Here is a 20568-nt window from a genome sequence, read left to right on the forward strand (position 1 = left end):
TCAAACAAACAAAATAAAAAGCAATAAAATGTAAAAAGGCAGGTCTAATGCACCAAATTCTCACGGATACTTGGATTTTTTGTGTTTCTGGTTTTTTTTTAATATTTATTTATTTATTATGTATACAATATTCTGTCTGTGTGTATATCTGTAGGTCAGAAGAGGGCACCAGACCTCATTACAGATGGTTGTGAGCCACCATGTGGTTGCCGGGAATTGAACTCAGGACCTTTGGAAGAGCAGGCAATGCTCTTAACCACTGAGCCATTTCTCCAGCCCTGTGTTTCTGGTTTTTGGAGCTTTCGTTTGTTTGTTTTAATTGTTTGTTTTGTTTTTGGAGACAGGGTTTCCTACATAGCCCTGTGTGTCCTGGAACTCACTTTGTAGACCAGGCTGGTCTCGAACCCAGAGATCTGCTTCTCTCTGCCTCCTGAGTGCATCTGGACCATCTGTTCCTCCTAATTGCTGTTGGCTCTGGCATCACTGATGCCTGAACTAAATGGTCATTCCTATCTGGGTACCATTAAGCTGATGGTTAGTAGATACCAATCTAAACAGGAACCCACCATAGAGTCAAGGATTTGAGTCAGATTATAACTCAAGGGGGACCGTGAGAGCCAAAGTTACATTTTCAGTTTTAATTCCTACGTCTTAGAGATCCATGAAACAAAACCGCCTCTGACCTGCAAACCTCCTGCCCAGGGACAGCTGGCTCCTGAAATGCCGGAGGCTGCTCTTTATGGGAGATAACAAGCCCGAGGTTTTTCACTCCCCTACACAAGTTTGCTTTATTTCCTACACTAGATATGCTTGATCACACGTGGGTGGGAGGTTCACAGGCAGGAAGTACATCAGGATATACTCTTGCCCCTTGACCCCAGCAAGCTGGACTGTTAGATCAAAAGGAAACCCCCTGGCATGGGGACAAAATATCTATAGTGCCTCTTGGCGTACCAGAAAAGGTTCCTGTTAAAACCAAGCAGACCCAGATCTAGCAACAGGAAGATTCATTAGCTGAAATAGGGCACTCCACAGATTCTGTGTAAAACAGAGAGGTTATTGTTTCTATTCAAACCACTCAGAAATCATTAGAAACAATCTGGCTGTACTTGAAAAAATTATTGTATAAAAACAAGGGGGTTGGGGGCTGGAGAGATGGCTCAGAGGTTAAGAGCATTGCCTGCTCTTCCAAAGGTCCTGAGTTCAATTCCCAGCAACCACATGGTGGCTCACAACCATCTGTAATGGGGTCTGGTGCCTTCTTCTGGCCTGCAGGCATACACACAGACAGAATATTGTATACATAATAAATAAATAAATATTAAAAAAAAACCCAAGGGGGTGGAGGGTAACCTGTCTGGATACCATTAAGTTGATGGCTGTTAGATCCCAATATAAAAAGGCACCTATCACAGAGTCAAGAATTGGACTCATAATACAACTCTGGTAAGTATATCTGAGCTAGATAAACCTAGGCTTAACGTTGGAAACCACATCTAGGCTACATAAAGCTTTTTTCTATAATTCATCACATTAATACTTAGTATGGCTACACACACAGTTCTGAACACATGAAAGAATTTGATCATTTGTAAGGTGACCGACCATTAGCTCGTATTTCTTAATTATCCTTAACAATTTATAAAGAGTTATTTGCTTTTATGAGACTAGGATTGCCTGGGCAGGACTTGTGAGCAGGGACGAGGGAAAGGCTGGCATTGCCCTTGACAAGTTAATGGGCACCACAGTCTTCAGTTAACCGAAGGGCCACAGTTCCGTTTGCCAGAGTCAAGGATACCGACCCCGTCTGTAGTAAGCAGGAGCTCTCTGCAAACCCTTGAGGGAATCGGGCTTTGGTCTCATGCCTGACCTTGGGGAAAGGGCTTTGGAGCTTCAGATCCGTTAAGTTTGAGCATCTAAAAATAGCAACTTCTCAACTGAAGCTCCTTTCAGTATCAAAATAAAACTTTTAACGCATAGACACAGTCCCTAGAGAGACAGGGGGACTTCTGATCCTTTTATAGTGCACCATTGCAGAATATAACAGTTTCTCGTATGACTGTTTATCAAAATAGCTTAAGCTTAGCCAAGTTAGCAAGGATAAAGATGCTAGCACGAACAGACCTTCCATAAGGAGACGTTCTCCAAGCCAGTGGGTCCCTGCCTTTCCAATGCTCCGTCCCTTCAAGACAGCGCCCCATGTTGGGTTGGGGTGACCCCCAAACCACAAAGTCATCCCCATTGCTATTTTATGACTCCAATTTTGTCACTATTGTAAATCTCCATGCAAACATCCGACATGCAGGTGACCCTACACTATTGTAAAAAGGTCTTTCAGTCTGCAGTGTTTTATGAAGAAAACTTGGTTGGAGGCCCAGCCTGGTCTACAGAGAAGTAATTTCCTGTTACTTCAACATTGTTACCTGCTGTCCCCACAACAACTCACCAGACAGGGGCAGCAGCTGTTTGGAGGGTCAGGCCAGGCCAGTCATTTGCTTTGTGGGGGTCTTGGGCCCGCCCACACCAACCTACTTGGCTCTCTGCCAGCATCAACACTCACTGTTGATTTTCCTCTTCTGAGAAAGCAGGGTAACTGCTTTCAGTTAGTAATTTTTCAGATAGATGCACGTACATTTCCACAGCTAAACTAAATACAGGACCAGCGTCTCCTCCCTTTTCCCATTTCTGGTTCATTTGTTCTGATTCTGGAAATTTCCATCCTTTGTTCAAACAAACCCGTCTTCACAGAATCGCCAATGGACTGGAGTTTGATGCACTATTCCTGCTTCACGGGCATCCTGGCTGGCATCTCTAACTCGATTCCTTTCCACTAAAAAAGGCATAGTCTTCACTGTCTGGGCTATTCAAGCCACCGCCCAGATTCATGCAGGGGAGGAAGTACCTCCCACCCTTTTTTCGCTTTCTGGGATAGGGTTTCTGTGTAACTGTCTTGGCTGTAATCTGCCTCCCCAAATGCTAGGTTGTCCACCACAACCATCTGGCACCATGGTCTCCTTTAAGACCGTGTCTCAATACTGCCCACACTAGCGACCAATCAGCAATCAGGGTTTTGTCTTCTTCTATAAGAACTCCCATCACCAAAATTCTATCTCCAAGGAAGAGATGTAGAATATACATGGTGTTTCTGTGCACCCAACTGCTCATTTCTCCTTAAGACTCCAGACACAACCAGGAACTTTAAACAAAATTTTATTACACAAAGGTTGTCACATAATTGGATACTTCTCTACTTTGTACAGTTATCTCGCTCCACAGAAAGGCTGCCTCTGACCTCTTGGCTGGTGGCACAAGTGCCACAGTCCTGACCGTAGCAGACGGACCAGCAGGCCTGCGTCGGTGACTCAAGTTGAAAGCAGGACACTGGTATACGGCTCTTGCACCCAGTATCAGGAATGTACAAATGTCTTTATTCAAAAATACAAAATAAATTATCTGTAGGCATGGACAATGACAGCAGTAAACCATTATGTATTGTCAATGGGAACCAGTAACTGATGGTTATAGTGATCAGCCAGCCTTCTCTTCATTCTCTTCAGGGGCTTCTCTGAAGGTATCGGTGAGGAACCTGCCTTGAGCTTCCTGTCACAGTTCATTGGTAAGGGCAAAGCGCTATTCTAGGAATTAGAACATGCCACCTCCCATTCCCCCTCCCATTCCCCCCATTGCACCCATTCCAGGGTCCTTCTCTTCTTTAGGAATTTCGGTCACTACAGCTTCTGCTGTTGTTAGCAAGGAGGCCACCCCAGCAGCATCCAGTAAAGCAGTTCTTACGACCTAGACAAAAGTTTTATGAGAAGTTTAACTACTGAAAACTCCATCTCAGAACAAGCCATGCAATGTTTAAGAAATGCTGAATTACTTACCTTTGTTGGATCAATGATTCCCTTTTCCACCATGTTCACAAATTCCCCGAGCATGGCATCATACCCAACTTCTGAGGAACTCTGCAGAATCTTCTCAACTATCAAAGACCCTTCAACACCCGCATTCTTAGCAATGGTCATCGCGGGAATTTTGAGTGCTCTTTTAATAATGTCTATACCTACAGAGCAAACACATTTCCACACATTCATTTGGTTTTCACTTCCTGGGGAACCAGAGATGGCTCAACAGTTAAAGCGCACTCGCTGTTCTGAGGACCTGATTTGGCCCTTAGCGACACAAGTCTGTAACTCCAGTTCAGGGAATAAACGCCCTCTTCTGGCCTCTGAGAGAATTGCACACACGACACACAAGACATGCAGCACCCATACACACAAAATAATTGAATACAAAAGCCTACAGTCTATGTCAGAGTACCCATTCCAACAACACTACTTTTCAAACAGAAAGATCCACGCCACAAACTCATTTGAAAGATAATCTTCTAGATGCTTCTGTACACTGTAAATATGTATTATTCTCATTGGTTAATAATAATAAAAGCTGTTTGAGCAATAGCTAGGCAGCATAGGGTTAGGCAGAACAATCAATCAAACTCAGACGAGGGGCAGAGAGATGAGAACAGTTGCCCAAGAAACAAGATGCCAGCAGACCAGTTAAAGCCACAGCTTCACACAGATGAACAGAAATGGGGTAAGTTGTAAGAGTTATAAGCCAAGCAGTTTAAGTTGCTATGATTATTTGGGACCTCGTGGCCGGGAAACGAAAGGCAATTATCTTTACCTATTTTCTGATCCTCATTGGAAGGCTTTAGGGAATCCAAGGCTGGGATGCAGCGGAGCAGAGCACAGCCCCCGCCTAGCACGATGCCTTCTTCCACAGCTGCTCGCGTGGCGTTGAGCGCGTCTGTAACTCTGTCTTTCTTCTCATTCACCTCCACATCGCTTGTTCCTCCAACCTAAAGAAGAAAGAATTAAGGTTAGCATGACCTTTCCCGTTCACTAAGACTGCCTGAAGTCATTCCGAAGGCAAGCCTGCGCTGGGTATGGTGGCAGTCAGAATCCCAGCACTCAGGAGACCAAGGCCAGCCTGGGCTATAGAGCTCAAAACAAAAAGAAGCCATTCTAGAATAAAAGATCATATGGAAAAGTATCCAGTAAGGCTGCCTCTTCTGAGGAATGTACCCCACTAACAAATCATCTTTTCCAGAATTTCCAAAAATAACAAGCTGCACTCTAGTTTAAGAAAAGGATGATAACCAGGAAGTGGTGCTGCAAGCACTTAAGTCTCTGACTTTTGAGGCCAGCCTGGGCTACCAATTGAGTTCCAGGGCAGCCAGGACTACATAGAAAAAAAAGAAAACAGAAAAAGCTAGGCTGGGGTATGGAGCAGTGGTAGATTGCTTGTTACACAGGACAAGGAATAGTCTCAGGCTTCACACCCGTCAGGAACAGATACCTATTTTAGGCTCTGGAGGCACTGGGACATAGCCCAGTAGGTCAGAGGGCTTGCCTTGCAAGCCTGATGACCGGAATTTAATCCTTGAAATCACGGTGGAAATGTAGATAACCAGCCCCTGACCACATGTGCCCTATGGAGTACAGTGTGCGCACAGACACAGCTGAGATTTGGGGAATCGAAGCATTTGCTTAGGTACTGCTGGTATGCACCACAGAACCAGAATAAGAGTCACCAGGCTCCAGCCTCACCTTCAATACAGCTACACCATCTGAGAGTTTTGCGAGTCGCTCGTTCAGCTTCTCCTTTTCGTATTCACTAGTGGTGATGTCGAGCTGCTCAGTGATCTCCTGAATGCGCTTCTCAATTTGAGCCTTGTCACCTTTGCCTTTCAAAAGCATGGCGTCATCTTTAGTGACAATGACCTCTCCAACTTTTCCTAAGTCGTGAGCTTGAACATCTTCAAGGTTTAGATTCAACCCCTCTTCTCCAAACACCTATAAAAGCAGTGTGCTATTAGTGTCTTTCGTGATGTGACACGGGTATCTATCTGTGAGGAGAAACATCTGGAAATACTGCTTTTCAGGGCTGGAGATGGCTCCTCGGCCAAGAGCACCGCTGATTCAGGTGTCCTCCCAGCACCCGCATGGCACCTACAATTGTCTCTAACTGCAGTCCTGCAAGACCAGATGCTGCCTTTTGGTGTGCACACAAAATACCAAGGAGCAGAGGAAAACAATGCTGTTTTCCTTGGTGTCAAGGCCACTGGTACCTAGAACAAGGTCTGACTAAAATCACTATTATACAAGCTGAAACTAGCTTTATTTGAATTGAGAAAAACTTTTAATCATGCCCGTTCTTAGGAAAGACTTGGCAAATGAGGAATATGACCTTAACCTAGTCCCTATGTTCCAAACAGGCACATCTATCTATCTGTGAAGTGCACGCTCTAACGTTTGCAGGCTGGAAGCACCCCCCCGCCCCCCCAGCAAAGCAGTCACCCCAGCGATCCACTCACCGCACCACCAGTAGCAATAGCCATATCTTTAAGCTGGTTCTTCCTGTTGTCCCCAAACCCTGGGGCTTTGACTGCCACAACCTGAAGACCCACTTTCAGCCTGTAAAGAACAGTAACTGTGAGATTTAAACTGAAGGGGTAACTGGGAGAAAACACCTAGTTTGGTCCATGGTAAGTTCTGGCACTACCAAAACACTCAGGACTCCTACTCCTTTCCCAGCATCTTCTGGCCTGAAGAAAGAGGAGACGGGCTCTCTGCTCATCTGTTTCTTCCAGGCTGATCACCCACTTAAGGAACTGCTGTTCCAGACAGCTGGACATCAGTCAGAGGACATAGGGAACTAGCTTTCGCTGGGAAGCTGGATGTGTATTTGAGGCCAGCTTGAAACAGTCTCAAACCAACCACCAGGCTTATAACGTGTAGAGCACTCCAATGTACCACTGCACGAGACACTACGTACATCAAACAGCAACACAGACCACCATCCGCCCGACCCACTTGCCAATGACCTGTTCAAGACCAGTGTGCTTAGAGCCTCTCCATCAACGTCCTCAGCAATGATGACCAAGGGCTTCCGATGAGCATTGGCAATTTCCAGAGCGGGTACGATGGACTGAACACTAGAAATCTTCTTTTCGCTCAACAGAACATAGGCGTCTTGGAATTCACATTTCTGACCTGTAAAACAGCAGTAAGATCAAATCCTAAAGTATCGAGAATTCTAACAATTTAATTTCACAAAGAGACCAGTAACTCACAGGTTTTCTTCCTCTTCATTTAGTGAACTATACACATTACACCAACCCACCGCTTACAGCTGACGGATACCTTTAGAGTGTATTTAAGATTTGCTTAGACTTGCTCTTACCTTTTGATGTGTTAATAAAATACGGGGAAATATATCCTCTGTCAAACTTCATGCCTTCAATAATTTCTAACTCATCATTCAGGGTTTTCCCATCCTATGAAAAAATTCAAAGACTTAGATGAATGAATTTCTTTTCTTTTAAAACTATAGGGAATGAGCATTAGGACTCAGCGGTACAGTTTTTTTTTAATAATTTATTTTTATCTTGTACACATTAGAGTTTTTCCTTCATGTATGTCTGTGTGAGGGTGTTGGGTCTTGGAGTTACAAGACAGCTGTGAGCTGCCATGTGGGTGCTGGGAATTGAACCTGGGTCCTCTGGAAGAGCAGTGAGTGCTCTTAATTGCTGAGTCATTTGTCCAGCCCCAGATGAGTGAATTTCAATGAAGAAACAACACTTGAACAGGAGACCTTTAAGACAGCTCTGGGATTAAGAACACGTGCAGCTGTTGAAGAGGACCTGGTTAGGTTCCAGGCACCCACGCGGTGGTCCGCACTGCAGTTCCAGGATTCTGCCTTTCTTTTGGACTCTGGGGCACCAAGAACACACATGGTGCGCGTGCGCACGCACGCCTTTAGTAGCCATAACGAGCCAGGGTGGAGGAATCTATGAGGTAGAGGCCATGGTCCTGGGCACCAAGAACACACATGGTGCGCATGCGCACGCACGCCTTTAGTAGCCATAACGAGCCAGGGTGGAGGAATCTAGGAGGTAGAGGCCATGGTCCTGGGCACCAAGAACACACATGGTGCGCGTGCGCACGCACGCCTTTAGTAGCCATAACGAGCCAGGGTGGAGGAATCTATGAGGTAGAGGCCATGGTCCTGGGCACCAAGAACACACATGGTGCGCGTGCGCACGCACGCCTTTAGTAGCCATAACGAGCCAGGGTGGAGGAATCTAGGAGGTGGAGGCCATGGTCCTGGGCACCAAGAACACACATGGTGCGCGTGCGCACGCCTTTAGTAGCCATAACGAGCCAGGGTGGAGGAATCTAGGAGGTGGAGGCCATGGTCCTGGGCACCAAGAACACACATGGTGCGCGTGCGCACGCCTTTAGTAGCCATAACGAGCCAGGGTGGAGGAATCTAGGAGGTAGAGGCCATGGTCCTGGGCACCAAGAACACACATGGTGCGCGTGCGCACGCACGCCTTTAGTAGCCATAACGAGCCAGGGTGGAGGAATCTAGGAGGTAGAGGCCATGGTCCTGGGCACCAAGAACACACATGGTGCGCGTGCGCACGCACGCCTTTAGTAGCCGTAACAAGCCAGGGTGGAGGAATCTAGGAGGTAGAGGCCATGGTCCTGGGCACCAAGAACACACATGGTGCCCGCACGCACGCCTTTAGTAGCCATAACGAGCCAGGGTAGAGGAATCTAGGAGGTAGAGGCCATGGCCCTGGGCACCAAGAACACACATGGTGCCCGCACGCACGCCTTTAGTAGCCATAACGAGCCAGGGTGGAGGAATCTAGGAGGTGGAGGCCATGGTCCTGGGCCAGCCAGGGCTGCAGTGAGGCCTTGCTCCACCTCCCTCATTAGTTGGCTGAGAGCTAATTATTATTTATTAAATCGGATAGACTGATTCTGGCAGGGAAAGCTCCCAATTCTAACACCAGGAAGCTCCACACTCAGCAGACAAAGGAGTGAATTACTCCGGAACAAACAAGAAACGCGCACAGCACACCTAAGGGAAGGTGTGGCCAACCCATCCCAGCCTGCACTCACCTTCACTGTGATGACACCCTTCCTTCCCACCTTCTTCATCGCATCAGAAATGATGTTTCCAATGTCTTTGTCTCCATTTGCAGAAATTGTAGCAACCTGAAATAACCACATTATTTCAAAATTAAATAGTAAGATCAGCATTTTCAACCCTCTTCCCCTTTGACCTTCTAAACAGATACTTCTACCCAGAGGGACATTTTACAAGTTAACAGTTTTAATGAAGTACTGGTTGGTGAATTGGAGCCACAACCTCAGTCCCTTCATTCTTTGGCATGCCACAAATACATTAACAGCGTCTTCTATGGGTTCATAATGCCACGTGGCACACACCTTTAACTCCAGCCCTTGGGAGGCAGAGTCAGGCAGATCTCTGAGTTTGAGGCCAGCCTGGTCCACAAAGAGTGTTTCAGGACAGCCTTGGCTACACACACTCACACACACACACACACACACACACACATCCCTGCCCTGAAAAACCAAAGAAGATCCAAATTAAAATTCGCTAGTCAATTCTTTTCAAACAGGAAATAAAATCCTTACCTGAGCAATTTCTTCAGGGGTTGTCACGGGTTTAGATTGTTTTTTCAGTTCAGCAATTACAGCATCAACAGCCAACATCACACCTAGTTCAAGAATGTATGTTACTAAAATGCTGATCATCACGGCTCCCAAGCCCAGCATAAGATTCATTTTAACGTATATACGCAAGCTCCGTGTCAGTGCTCTCTTAACCGCACCAAGTGACACGGCACGCACTCACTCATCTGGAACATCAATCAAGCTGAAAACCATAAACACTGTGAAAACCTCATCAAGATGGTGAGTGGGGCCCACACCTGTAACCCCAACACCCAGGACGCTTAAGGCCAGCCAGGGAGGGCTCAGAGGAATACCCACCCATTCTTAACAAAAGTGAATGAAATTTAAAAAAATCTCAACTGTGGGCTGGAGAGCTGGCTTATTGGTTAACAGTATAGGAGGCTCTTTCAAAGGACCGGGGTTAATTCCCTGCACCCACAGGGCAGCTCAAAAAAAAAAAATAAATAATAATAATAATAAAATAAATAAAAAAATCTGTAACTCTAGTTCCAGGGGATCTGGAACCCTTGCAGACAAGACAGCAAAGCACATAAGAATAATAAAAAAAAAATCTTTAAAAAAAAAAAAAATCAAAGCCGGGCATTGGTGCACACCTTTATTCCTAGCGCTTGGGAGGCTGAGGCAGGTGAATCTCCGTGAGTTCAAGGCCAGCCTGGTCTACAAGAGCTAGCTCCAGGACAGGCTCCAAAGCTACAGAGAAACCCTGTCTTGAACAGTGGAATTCTCTGTAATTTTTTTCTGTAGGGTCAATGACTTGGCACTCTTACCTCTCCGGATTTCTACTGGGTTGGCCCCTTTGCTGATCTTCTCAAAGCCCTCCTTGGCAATAGAACGTGCCAGAACGGTAGCCGTGGTAGTGCCATCCCCGGCCTCTTCGTTTGTGTTGTTGGCAACATCCTGAACAAGTTTGGCTCCGATGTTTTTGTATTTGTCCTTCAGATCAATTGACTTTGCCACAGTGACCCCATCTTTCGTTACTTTGGGACTCCCCCAGCTCTGCTCAATAATCACCGTTCTTCCCTACAAGGACAGAAGAGAACAGCAACCCTCAATGGTGAGTCTCAAAAGTCTACAGACTAACAAGACAAAATCCAGGCACCAAGAGACGCCACCTATAGAACAAGAAAGTACAGATGACCATAATCACCAAATCCCAGAACATTCGTCACATCCCTTGCACTGAAATTTTGCTTATGAAGTTATTTTTCCTATTCAATCAATTCAAAACTTCAAAAACGGCACCAACTATTATCGGCAACTTGGATTTGAACCAAGTTATTCTGTCTCGAGCTATTTGTGCAGCTCTTTAGGTCACTCTAACATCCATTTAAAATGACTGTGCCCCACACCCAAGGATGTCCTCAAGGTCCAAGGCTCCTCATTCAACCACAGATCCCAACCTTTGATCTCAAGCTAGTTTGATCCAAAAGAGTTCCAGGTGAGCTGTGGCTAAAGACCCTGCCTCAATAAACAAACAGCAGGTGAGCCAGAATGTGGGAGGTAGAAGGAGCAGGACTAGGAGGTTAAGGAGTTAGAGGCCAGACTAAGCTATTGCGGTTCTCTCAAAAACCCCAAACCAAACTTCTGGAACATGATAATGGCAGAAATCATGAAAGTGAAAACAGTTCTGGAGAGATGTGTGGTGGGGACAGTCACAGAGCAGTGCAGATAGAATCATAAACTCGGGCTAGAAAGATGACTCGGTGGTTAGGACCCAGGTTCAATCCCAGCACCTACAGCAGCTCACAATTGTCTGTAACTCAGGTTCTGGCACACACAGATATACACGCAGGCAAAAACATCAAAGAATATAAAAATAAATAAACCTAAACCCTATGCTAGTGTATTTACTGTACTATGCTGGGATACTTCAGTACAGTAAGTAAAACTTCACATCTCCAAATATGCACGTTCAAGAGTTATTAGCTGGGCTTTCCCTTCTATATCCTCTACTGGGAAAGGATCCAAAATTTAATGCAAGCACGCACACAAGATTCATTACGCCTCCCGTTTGAAAATCCTCTATTACATACACTGTGCTGCACAAAGTCCCCCAAATCGGCTGCGGCAGTATTAATGCCACCAACAAAATCCGTTACACCCCCAAATCACTACCATGTACCACATGCAAATCAGATTTTCACAAACTCGATTACAAAATGCTGTCTGATTTGAAGCTACAAACCACTATTCTTTTATTAACACGACTTTAAATATACTGATACCTTTGGCCCCATGGTAACAGCTACAGCGTCGGCTAAAAGGTCTACACCTTGAAGCATTAAGGCTCGAGCATCCGCACCAAATTTTACATCTTTGGCATAGGCCCGAGTGAGATGAGGAGCCAGTGCCCGGGACACTGGTCTCATCTGGCGAAGGACTGTGGGTAGTCGAAGCATTTCTGGGGGAGGAGAGGAAAAAAAAGGCAAAGGGTCACTACTCGCTAAGGACAAACGTGACCACCTGTGGTTCAGAACAGGGAGGCTAGCTCTAGATCCGGTGTCCTCTAACCACGCCTGGGCCCCGCGGCGCTGCAGCTCCAGGACAGCGTTTGCAAGCAACGGACCAAGGAGGCCGCCCCCAGGCCTGACCTACAGGACTAGCACAAAGCACACGAAACCACTTCTCCAAGGCCACCCACTCACGCTGCTGTCCCGAGTTAATCTTTCACTGCCAAAGCGGCCTTGGGAGCAGATCCACTCCGAAAGTGTGTTGGGGGTTGGGGGGGGACCATGCTGGCGTAAGCGAGGCAGGTTTCAAATGCAAGTGCACTCTATAGAAGCACTCGTGACGGTGCAAAACCCCGCTCGGCAAAGTGTCGCCGGGTAGCCACCCGGAGCTACCGTAGCACCGCACCGCAGCTAGCAAGGCCGCAAAAACAGAAAGAAAAAAAAACCCCAAAACCCAGGATCGCAGCTCGGCCCAGGCGCGCGGCCCCACGTGTCTTCCCGACCAGGCGTCCCAGGCAAGGTCAAAGTGGAGGCGCCGGATCCCCGCAGCCGGAGGGGACGAGAAGGGACCACGACCCCCGTCCCACGGAGTCCTGCAGCGGCGCCAGGGGCAGGTGGCACCCGAGGGCACGAGCGGCTCCCGCCCGAGCCCGTCAGGCTCCCGCGCTTGGCCCGGATCGCGTGGTGCCCGCCACACGTGATGAACCCCGCGTGGCCCCGCCGGGCCCAGACGGGCGAGCCGAGCCCGCGGCGTTGCTGCCAGCCTCGTTCCCCCCCCCTCGTCCGCCGTGCTCGGCCCGTGCCGGACACGGAACCGCCGAGCGCCCGGATCGTCGTGCACGCCGGGCTCGCGTACCTGCGGGGCGGCGGCGGGAGCGCACGAGGCGAAGCAGGCCGTCGGCGGCGAGTGAGGGACCGAGCGCCGGGCGCGCACCGCAATGAGCCCGAGTCCCCACCCTCCGCGGCCCCGCCCCGCCCCCGCGGCCCCGCGTGCGCGCGCCCGCCCTCCCCCGCCCGCGCCCGCCCGGGAGCCCCGCAATCGGCATGCGGCGCGCGCGCGCCCGCCCTCCCTACTCGAGCGGCCTCGGCCCCGCCGCCGGACGCTCGTTCCCGGGCTCGGCTCCGTTCGAGAACCTTCCGGAGCGCCGCGCTTCCCGGGGAGGGGGGGCAGTGGGGGTGCGGGTCGAGGGTCATGGGGGCGTCACTTCCGGGAGGAGGGAGGGCGCCGGGCCCGGGCTCTCACCCCGGCGGGCGGCCTGGAAAAGCCTAGAAAGTGCGGCCCCTTTCCTTCCGCCTCCGGCCGCCCCCGCCCCCCAAGCCCCTGCCGGCCGCCGTGCTCGCCGCCCTCGCCGCCAATCGGCGCGCGCGCTGCCGTGGCCGCCCTCTCGTGCGCGCTCGGGGGGGCTGGGTGCGCCTGCGCGCGGCGGGGCCTTTTTTTCACGTGTCCCCTGCCGGCCCGCGGGACTCTCCTTGCAGCGGCGGCCTGTGCGCAGAGTCCGAGCGGCGGAGGCGGCGGCGCGAGTCATGGTGAGTGTCCCCCTGGCTGGCCGGGATCCGGGTCGGCCTGCGACCCACGGCGTGTCCCTTGTGTCCCGGGTTCCGCTCTAGCACCATCAGGACAGGGAGACCCCGCGCTGTCCAGCGTGCGGCCAGGCTCCACGGGAGCGAGGCCTGCCCGACGCCTTCCTCCACCGGGGCTGCTTTGCACGCACGTGTGTGCTGCAGGCGTCCCCGGGCGGGGGGCGGGAACCCGGGCGCACACTCGGTAGCCCACCAGCCCTGGCAGGCCCTAAGCGGATGTATGCTGTGTTGGAGAATCTATAATCCTAGCTTAAAAGTGGACACTTTTCCCCCACACCTTGCTAGAATTAAAAAAAAAAGATGCCTAAAGAAGGAAAACGTTTGACCTTGGAGTTGACCAAGGTTGTGGTCTAAGGTCGTGCGGTTGCTGAAGAGCAAAGATGACCCCTCACCCACACACGCGCACGGTAGACAGGGAATGGAGGTTGCATTTAGCTTGCATAGCGTGCAGCATTCAGGAATATTCCTAAAGGCACACCCAGGTTTTCTTGTCCGTTCGGGACGCTTTGACCTGGTAGCGGTTAAGGCTTGCAGTGGTCTTAACTGTGTTCCGACACTTGGAACGGAATTGCAGTCCATTTGAACACGCGTTTCTCTTCCCCAGGCTGGACAGGCGTTCCGAAAGTTTCTCCCGCTCTTTGACAGAGTCTTGGTTGAAAGGAGTGCCGCCGAAACGGTGACCAAAGGTGGCATCATGCTTCCAGAAAAGTCGCAAGGGAAAGTACTGCAAGCAACGGTAGTGGCGGTGGGATCAGGCGCGAAAGGAAAGGTAACTTTGGAGCGGCTCCAGCGGTGCGGGGTTTTATGTGGGGTGTGGAAGAAAGGGAATAGTAAACCCGGTTTGTCAGAAGTGGCTTTTTAAATAGCAGGTGCTGTTTTGGAAATAATTTCAGTTTACAAGGAATCTCGCATTAAAGAAGATGATTGCGGGATTGTTTTATTTTTCTAAGGAATGGAGAGGGGCTGAAAAAAGGCAGAAAGTACACACAAGTATTTTTCTGGTGTTTGTGTGAGAGAGGGAGAGAGTATGTGGCACATGTCTGCGGGCATGCAGAGTCTGGTGTGCAGCCCTCAGTATGTTGGGGTTACAGCCTTTTTTTTTACTAGTGTTGGGATTCCCTGCTTGGGTTCCAGTACTACCATAGCAAGTCCGTTCACCTGCTGAGTTACCTCTCCAGTGCCACACACTCCAGAGATTAAAGCGTGCCTGCCATGATGGTGGCTCCTGCCTTGAGGCCCTGGTGCTTTGGACGCCAAGGCGGGATTGTAGAACCTTCTGGGCCAGCAGGAAGTTCAGGGTGATACCATGTCTCAAAAAAATAAAAAAAGGATAAAAAAACCCTTACAAAGTGAATTGCTTTAGGTAGCTATTTTGTAACCTAGTCACAGTGTAAATAGACAAAAGATGGTACAGTTAGAAAAAACCCTGGGGCCTTCTCAGAATTGAAAGAGGTATTGGACAATAATTCTGGCCCTGGTGGGAGCATGTGCTGTGGCAAGAGGATCCAGTCAAGGCTGCACAGACCTTGTTCCTCCTCTCCTTCCCCCAAAACAAAGGGTGAAATGGCAGGGCTGGGGGCTGACTCAGGCACTGAAACCTCTGGTGGCCTTGCTTGGCCACCCTGAGAGGGAAATACTCTGGAGTCTCCACTTAACCTCTGGAGCATGCTGCTTCCATCTCTGACCAAGTCTATCCTTGAGAACAAGGACATTAAATCAATGAATGTGTATTAAAACGAATACCGGATTTTTGTTCATTGGAAGAAGTTGTACGTGACCATTTACTATTTGGTATTAAAAGCTCACAACCATCCGTAATGAGGTCTGGTGCCCTCTTCTGTCCTGTAGACATACACACAGACAGAATATTGTATACATAATAAATAAAAAAATATTTAAAAAAAAAAGCTGCTTTGCTTCACATGGTCTATGGGATGCGTTAATATTTAACGGTTAGAAAGTTAGCCAGCTATAGCTACTCGGTGAAATGTAGTTTTATTGTAAGCCAGTGTGCTTATTTCACATTGGAACTGCAGCAGTGCTTATATTGTGATGGTCTACGTTTAATGTAAATAATATTGCTTAACCACTAACTAGGAAAGTCTGAGTGAACACATTACAGTCAGGGGTTTAAGTTGTCTTGTAGAGCTGAGCGTGGTTGGTGCATGCCTGTAATTAATAACAGCAGAAAAGCTGAGGCAGGGGGCTGCTGGTGTACATGATGAAACAGAAAGGTCCCTGTGTACCTAGTGACCAAGATGTCTTTGCTTCTTTTCTTAAGGGTGGAGAGATTCAACCCGTCAGCGTGAAGGTTGGAGACAAAGTTCTCCTCCCAGAGTACGGAGGCACCAAAGTCGTTCTAGACGACAAGGTGAGCAGAGAGAGCCCTGGTCTCCAGTCCGTCGTGTGCAGCTGCTCTTCCTGTCCTGACCAGTGGTTTCTTTCTTTATTCGCAGGATTATTTCTTATTTAGAGACGGTGACATTCTTGGAAAGTACGTGGACTGATCGCTGTAGAAATGGTGTCACGTGAAGCTGCCCATTCCGCCGAAGTTCTGAGCTCTTCATCATGTAAATAATTTCCGTGCCTCATTTTATAATAAACTGATGATTCCTGCACCAATGACATCGTCTGCAGTTCAGTGTCGCTGTGCTGTCGTCTTTTCCAGATAAAATTATAGAAACGAACGCAGTCTTTAGTCATCTGAGAGATAGGGCTTTCCTTGGTGGATGAGTGATGCTAAAACCATGTGCTAGATGGTTGGTGATGGCGTGTGCCTTTAGTCCCAGCCCTCGGGAGGCAGAGGTGGCGGATTTCTGTGAGTTCAAGAACAGCCTCCAAAGCTACTGAGAAACCCTGTCTTGAAAAACAAGGAAAAACAAAACAAAAACCCCTGGGCTAATACTTGGGCACTGTCTTAGTTTGCTTTCTATTTCTGTGATAAACTGCTGACCAAAAGCAACTTGGGGAGGAAAGGGTTTATTTCAGCTTCAAGTTTGCAGTTCATCGTGGAGGGAATTCAGGGCAGGAGCTGAAGCAGAGATCAAGGAGGAATGTCACTGGCTCGCTCTAGTTCTCGGCCTGCTTTCTTACAGGACCCAGGGATGGCACTGCCCATAGTGGCCTGGCCTTCCCATGTCACTCATTAAGGTAATGCACCATAGACCTCCTATAGAACAATCTGATGAAGGCAACTTCTCAGTGACCCTACCTGTATGAAGTTGACAAAAGCTAGCAACATTGTAAAACACCCAGAACCTGTGGTACAGTTCCTCTGTTACAGAGGTATGCGGTTCTTAGCCTCTGTTCATTTTTTTATTTATTGTTTCCTCAGTGTGTTCTAATTTCCAAAACTCACACCAAAACTTGTTAGATTTGTTTTGGCAAAAAGTCAGCAGAGGGGGCTGGAGAGATGGCTCAGTGGTTAAGAGCACTAACTGATCTTCCAGAGGTCCTGAGTTCGATTCCCAGCAACCACATGGTGGCTCATAGCCATCTATAATGAGACCTGGCGCCCCCTTCTGGCATGCGGGGCACACATGGAAGGAATGCTGTACACATAATAAATAAATAAATAAATATTAAAATAAAAGACAATTTCCATGTTGTTTAAAAAAAAAAAAAAGTCAGCAGAGGAAGCGGTTAAAAGCTCTCTGGCTGGCTGTTGTTCTACCAGAGGGCCCAGATTCGGTTCAGAGAACCTGGTGGTAGCCCATTTCAGGGGATCCAGCCCCCGACCCTTCTGCCCTCTTTAGCACATGTACATGGCGTGCTAACAAGCAGTGTTCAGGAAATAAAATTTGAAAATCCAATACAATGGGTGGTGGTGGTGCACGCCTTTAATCTCATCACACGGGAGGCAGAGGCAGACGGATCTCTGAGTTCGAGGCTAGCATGGTCTATAGAGTGAGTTCCAGGACAGCTAGAGCTGTTACACAGAGAAACCCTGTCTCGAAAAACCAAATAAATTACAAGGTAATTACAAAATACTTTTTGTGGTGTCCGCCACTCAGTACCAATCCTCCAAATGTTTCTCTGTTGTTCCCAGGTATGTGAGATACCTCCTGTGTGCTAGGGAAGCTCTACCACTAAGGTCAGCCTCTGGCATTCCACAGTTTGAATGCAGTTGGTTTCATAACAAAGATGGAAAGTGACCACAACCCCCACCCACAAAGTAGTGTGTGCTTTCAGTATGTGTGTGAATGGACGCTTACATGTTTACTGCTTTTGATATCCAAGGCTTAACTATTACATTTAGATACAAAAAGTATGAAGTTTTGGGGGCTGGAGAGATGGTTCAGTGCCTAAAAGCACTGGCTGTTCCAGAGGACCTGCGTACAATTTCCAGCACCCACATGGCAGCTCACAATTGACTAATTCCAGCTCCGGAGGATCTGACACCCTCACACTGGCAAATATGCAAGCAAAACACCAATGCAGGCAAATAAACTCTTTAAAAAATTAGTTCTTGAGAGTATGCAATTGGGTCATCAATGTTTATACTCTATTTCAGGTGTAGCTAACAATGTACCTGCAAATTAATCTTGTAAACACAGTCCTAGCTGGCTTGGAACTTGCTGTGTAGACCAGGTGGAACCTGAGATAGCTCTGCCCTGTGTTTGAGGGCTAAGATTAAAGCTGCATTGTCATGTCTAGCTGCATATGGTTTCCTTTTTTCGGGGGGAGGTTGTTTGTTTTGTTTTAGATCTTTTATTTTCTTCTTGGAAAAAAAGATAAACAGCAGCATTTCAATCTGGAACACTGGCCGCTTTCTCAGTGCCCTGTTCTTTCAAGTGGTTCGTTATGCAGACCAGCTAGGTCCCGCCATGTGGGCCTCGTTGAATTGTAGGTGTGACACACCCGGCTCAACCAGAACACTGTGACAGCGTTCGTTCTCCCATCCAAGTACTAACCAGGCCCGACCCTGCTTAGCTTCCCAGATCAGACGAGATTGGTGCAGTTAGGGTGGTACGGCCGTAGATGACAGCATTCTTTCTCTAGTACCAATATAATCACTCAGAATCGTTTCTTTAGCAATGACACTAAGTCAGGTATCACGAGGGGCCCAGTGCTTCTAATAGGGGTAGTTGGGGCCTTGGCGGTTTAAGTATATGGAATCAAACTTTTAGAACTAATCCTTGGATCTCAAGACATTTACTAACAGCATTGGGCTGCAGTAGGAAAGCTTTGATTCCGGCTGGACTCCCCATTTCTGTATTTACTAGCCACCACCTTGAGCAAATCACACCTAAGTCAGTTTTACCTTTGTGATAAGCTTGGTCTTTCGGTTTGTGAATATCCGGGAGAGGACAATCAGGTTTTGGCTGTGACCACTGCCTTACCATCTGAGCAAGGTCTCAGAGCTGGACCACGCCTAGCAAACCCCGGCAGTCCTATTTCAGCCCCACGGTGCACCATCATGCCCTGCTGGGGATTTAAGTTCAGGTCCTCAGGCTTGCACGCCAAAGCACTTGCAGCTCCTGGTTCATTGTGACTTTCATTTTAAAACTCTGGCCCAGGCTTGCTCAAACTCAGCAGCCTTTCTGCCTCTGCCTCCCGAGTGCTGGAATTACAGGCGTGTACGCTTTAAATCTTATTTTCAAAATCTCTTGCAAAATTGCCCAGTGTGGCCTTCAGCTTGTCACCTGCCTCCTTCTCTGAGTGACAGATCACAGGCACGCGCTTTGGTGCTTGACTATCGCTGGGTTGTTTTTTCCTGTTTTCATATTTAGTTTGTATATGTGTTTGTGCCACTCATGGGGACGTCAGAGGACAACTTCAGAGAGTTGATTCTCTGAACAAGTGAGTCCTAGAGATTGAACTCTGGTTGTCTGGCTTGGTAGCAAGGGAGTTTTACCTGCTGAGTGACTTCACCAGTGTCTACTGGTGTCTTAAGCCATCGGATTTAGGTAAAATTCTATGGATTAGTGGGTAATTGATACTTTCTAAGAGGAAAGACGTGATCAGAAGAGACAAGTCATAGTAATACAGGAATACCATTTCCCTTTCAATGGAATACATAATATAGTATGTTCTAGGTTTGTTTGTTGTTGTTGTTTTCAAGACAGGGTTTCTGTGTGTAACATCCCTGGCTGTCTTGGAATTTCGTAGACCAGGCTGGCCTCAAATTCAGAGATCTGCCTGCCACTGTCTCCCAAGTGCTGGGATTAAAGGTGTGTGCCACCACTGCCTAGCTGTTTTCGTTCTTTTTTTTTTTCTAAATATTTATTTATTTATTATGTATACAATATTCTTTCTGCATGTATGCCTGAAGGCCAGAAGAGGGCACCAGACCTCATTTCAGATGGTTATGAGCCACCATGTGGTTGCTGGGAATTGAACTCAGGACCGTTGGAAGAGCAGGCAATGCTCTTAACCGCTGAGCCATCTCTCCAGCCCCGTTTTCGTTCTTTTTGTTGTTGTTTGGTTAGTTGGGTTTTTTGTTGTTGTTGTTGTTGTTGTTTGTTTGTAGCCAGGGGTGTCCTGGAACTTGCCATGTACACCAGGCCGACCTTAAACTCACAAGGTATGAAATCCACATGCCTCTGCCTCCCAGGTTGTGCAGTTAAAGGCTAGCACACCAGGCCTCTCTTTAAATGGTAGCCTCTACCTTCAGAGTGCTGGCTTTATAGGCGTGGACCTCTGTACCCAGCTTCCAAATCATATCTTCAAGATAAATAAAACTACAAGTATTTTATAACTCTCTCTCTCTCTCTTTAAGAAGGTCTCAGTAGTACAGACTGGCCTCAAACTATGCAGCCTTGAAACCTGATTCCCCTAACTGCCACCTCCCACGTCCTGGGAGTCCTCTGCCACGCCCAGCTAAAGTTTTAATTCTTTCTGACATTTAGATTTAACTTAATCTGTAAAAGGATAGAGGAATTGGATCCATTCCCTTATTGTTCACTTTTTCCTGGTGCAAGGAAATTGAATTTTACCACAGAGCTCCGTCTCCAGCC

At 48.0% G+C, this 20568-nt stretch overlaps 2 protein-coding genes across 2 annotated transcripts in view; one reads left to right on the top strand and one right to left on the bottom strand.

The window, feature by feature from the left end:
• Positions 1–3194: 3194 nt before the first annotated feature.
• On the bottom strand, positions 3195–13010 carry Hspd1 (heat shock protein family D (Hsp60) member 1). Its single transcript, XM_041668026.1, has 12 exons — positions 12885–13010; positions 11804–11979; positions 10346–10598; positions 9519–9601; positions 8979–9074; positions 7249–7342; positions 6890–7058; positions 6380–6479; positions 5613–5858; positions 4687–4861; positions 3885–4063; positions 3195–3795 (listed from the first exon to the last, which is right to left on the bottom strand). Exons 2-12 carry the CDS (start codon positions 11975–11977, stop codon positions 3643–3645), a joined length of 1722 nt encoding a protein of 573 aa, XP_041523960.1. The 5' UTR covers positions 11978–11979; positions 12885–13010; the 3' UTR covers positions 3195–3642.
• A 419-nt stretch (positions 13011–13429) lies between these two features.
• The window catches only part of LOC121458721 (MOB-like protein phocein), a 36338-nt gene continuing 29199 nt past the window's right edge, over positions 13430–20568 (top strand). Inside the window, exons 1-2 of the mRNA XM_041668029.1 lie at positions 13430–13555; positions 14214–14378. Coding sequence (XP_041523963.1) covers positions 13553–13555; positions 14214–14378 — 168 coding nt within the window. The 5' untranslated portion in view covers positions 13430–13552. The remainder of the gene's footprint in view (positions 13556–14213; positions 14379–20568) is intronic.

This window comes from Microtus oregoni, unplaced genomic scaffold (assembly GCF_018167655.1).
Source record: "Microtus oregoni isolate MIOR12 unplaced genomic scaffold, Mior012 000018F_ref0000195, whole genome shotgun sequence".
In the NCBI taxonomy this organism is placed as follows: Eukaryota; Metazoa; Chordata; class Mammalia; order Rodentia; family Cricetidae; genus Microtus; species Microtus oregoni.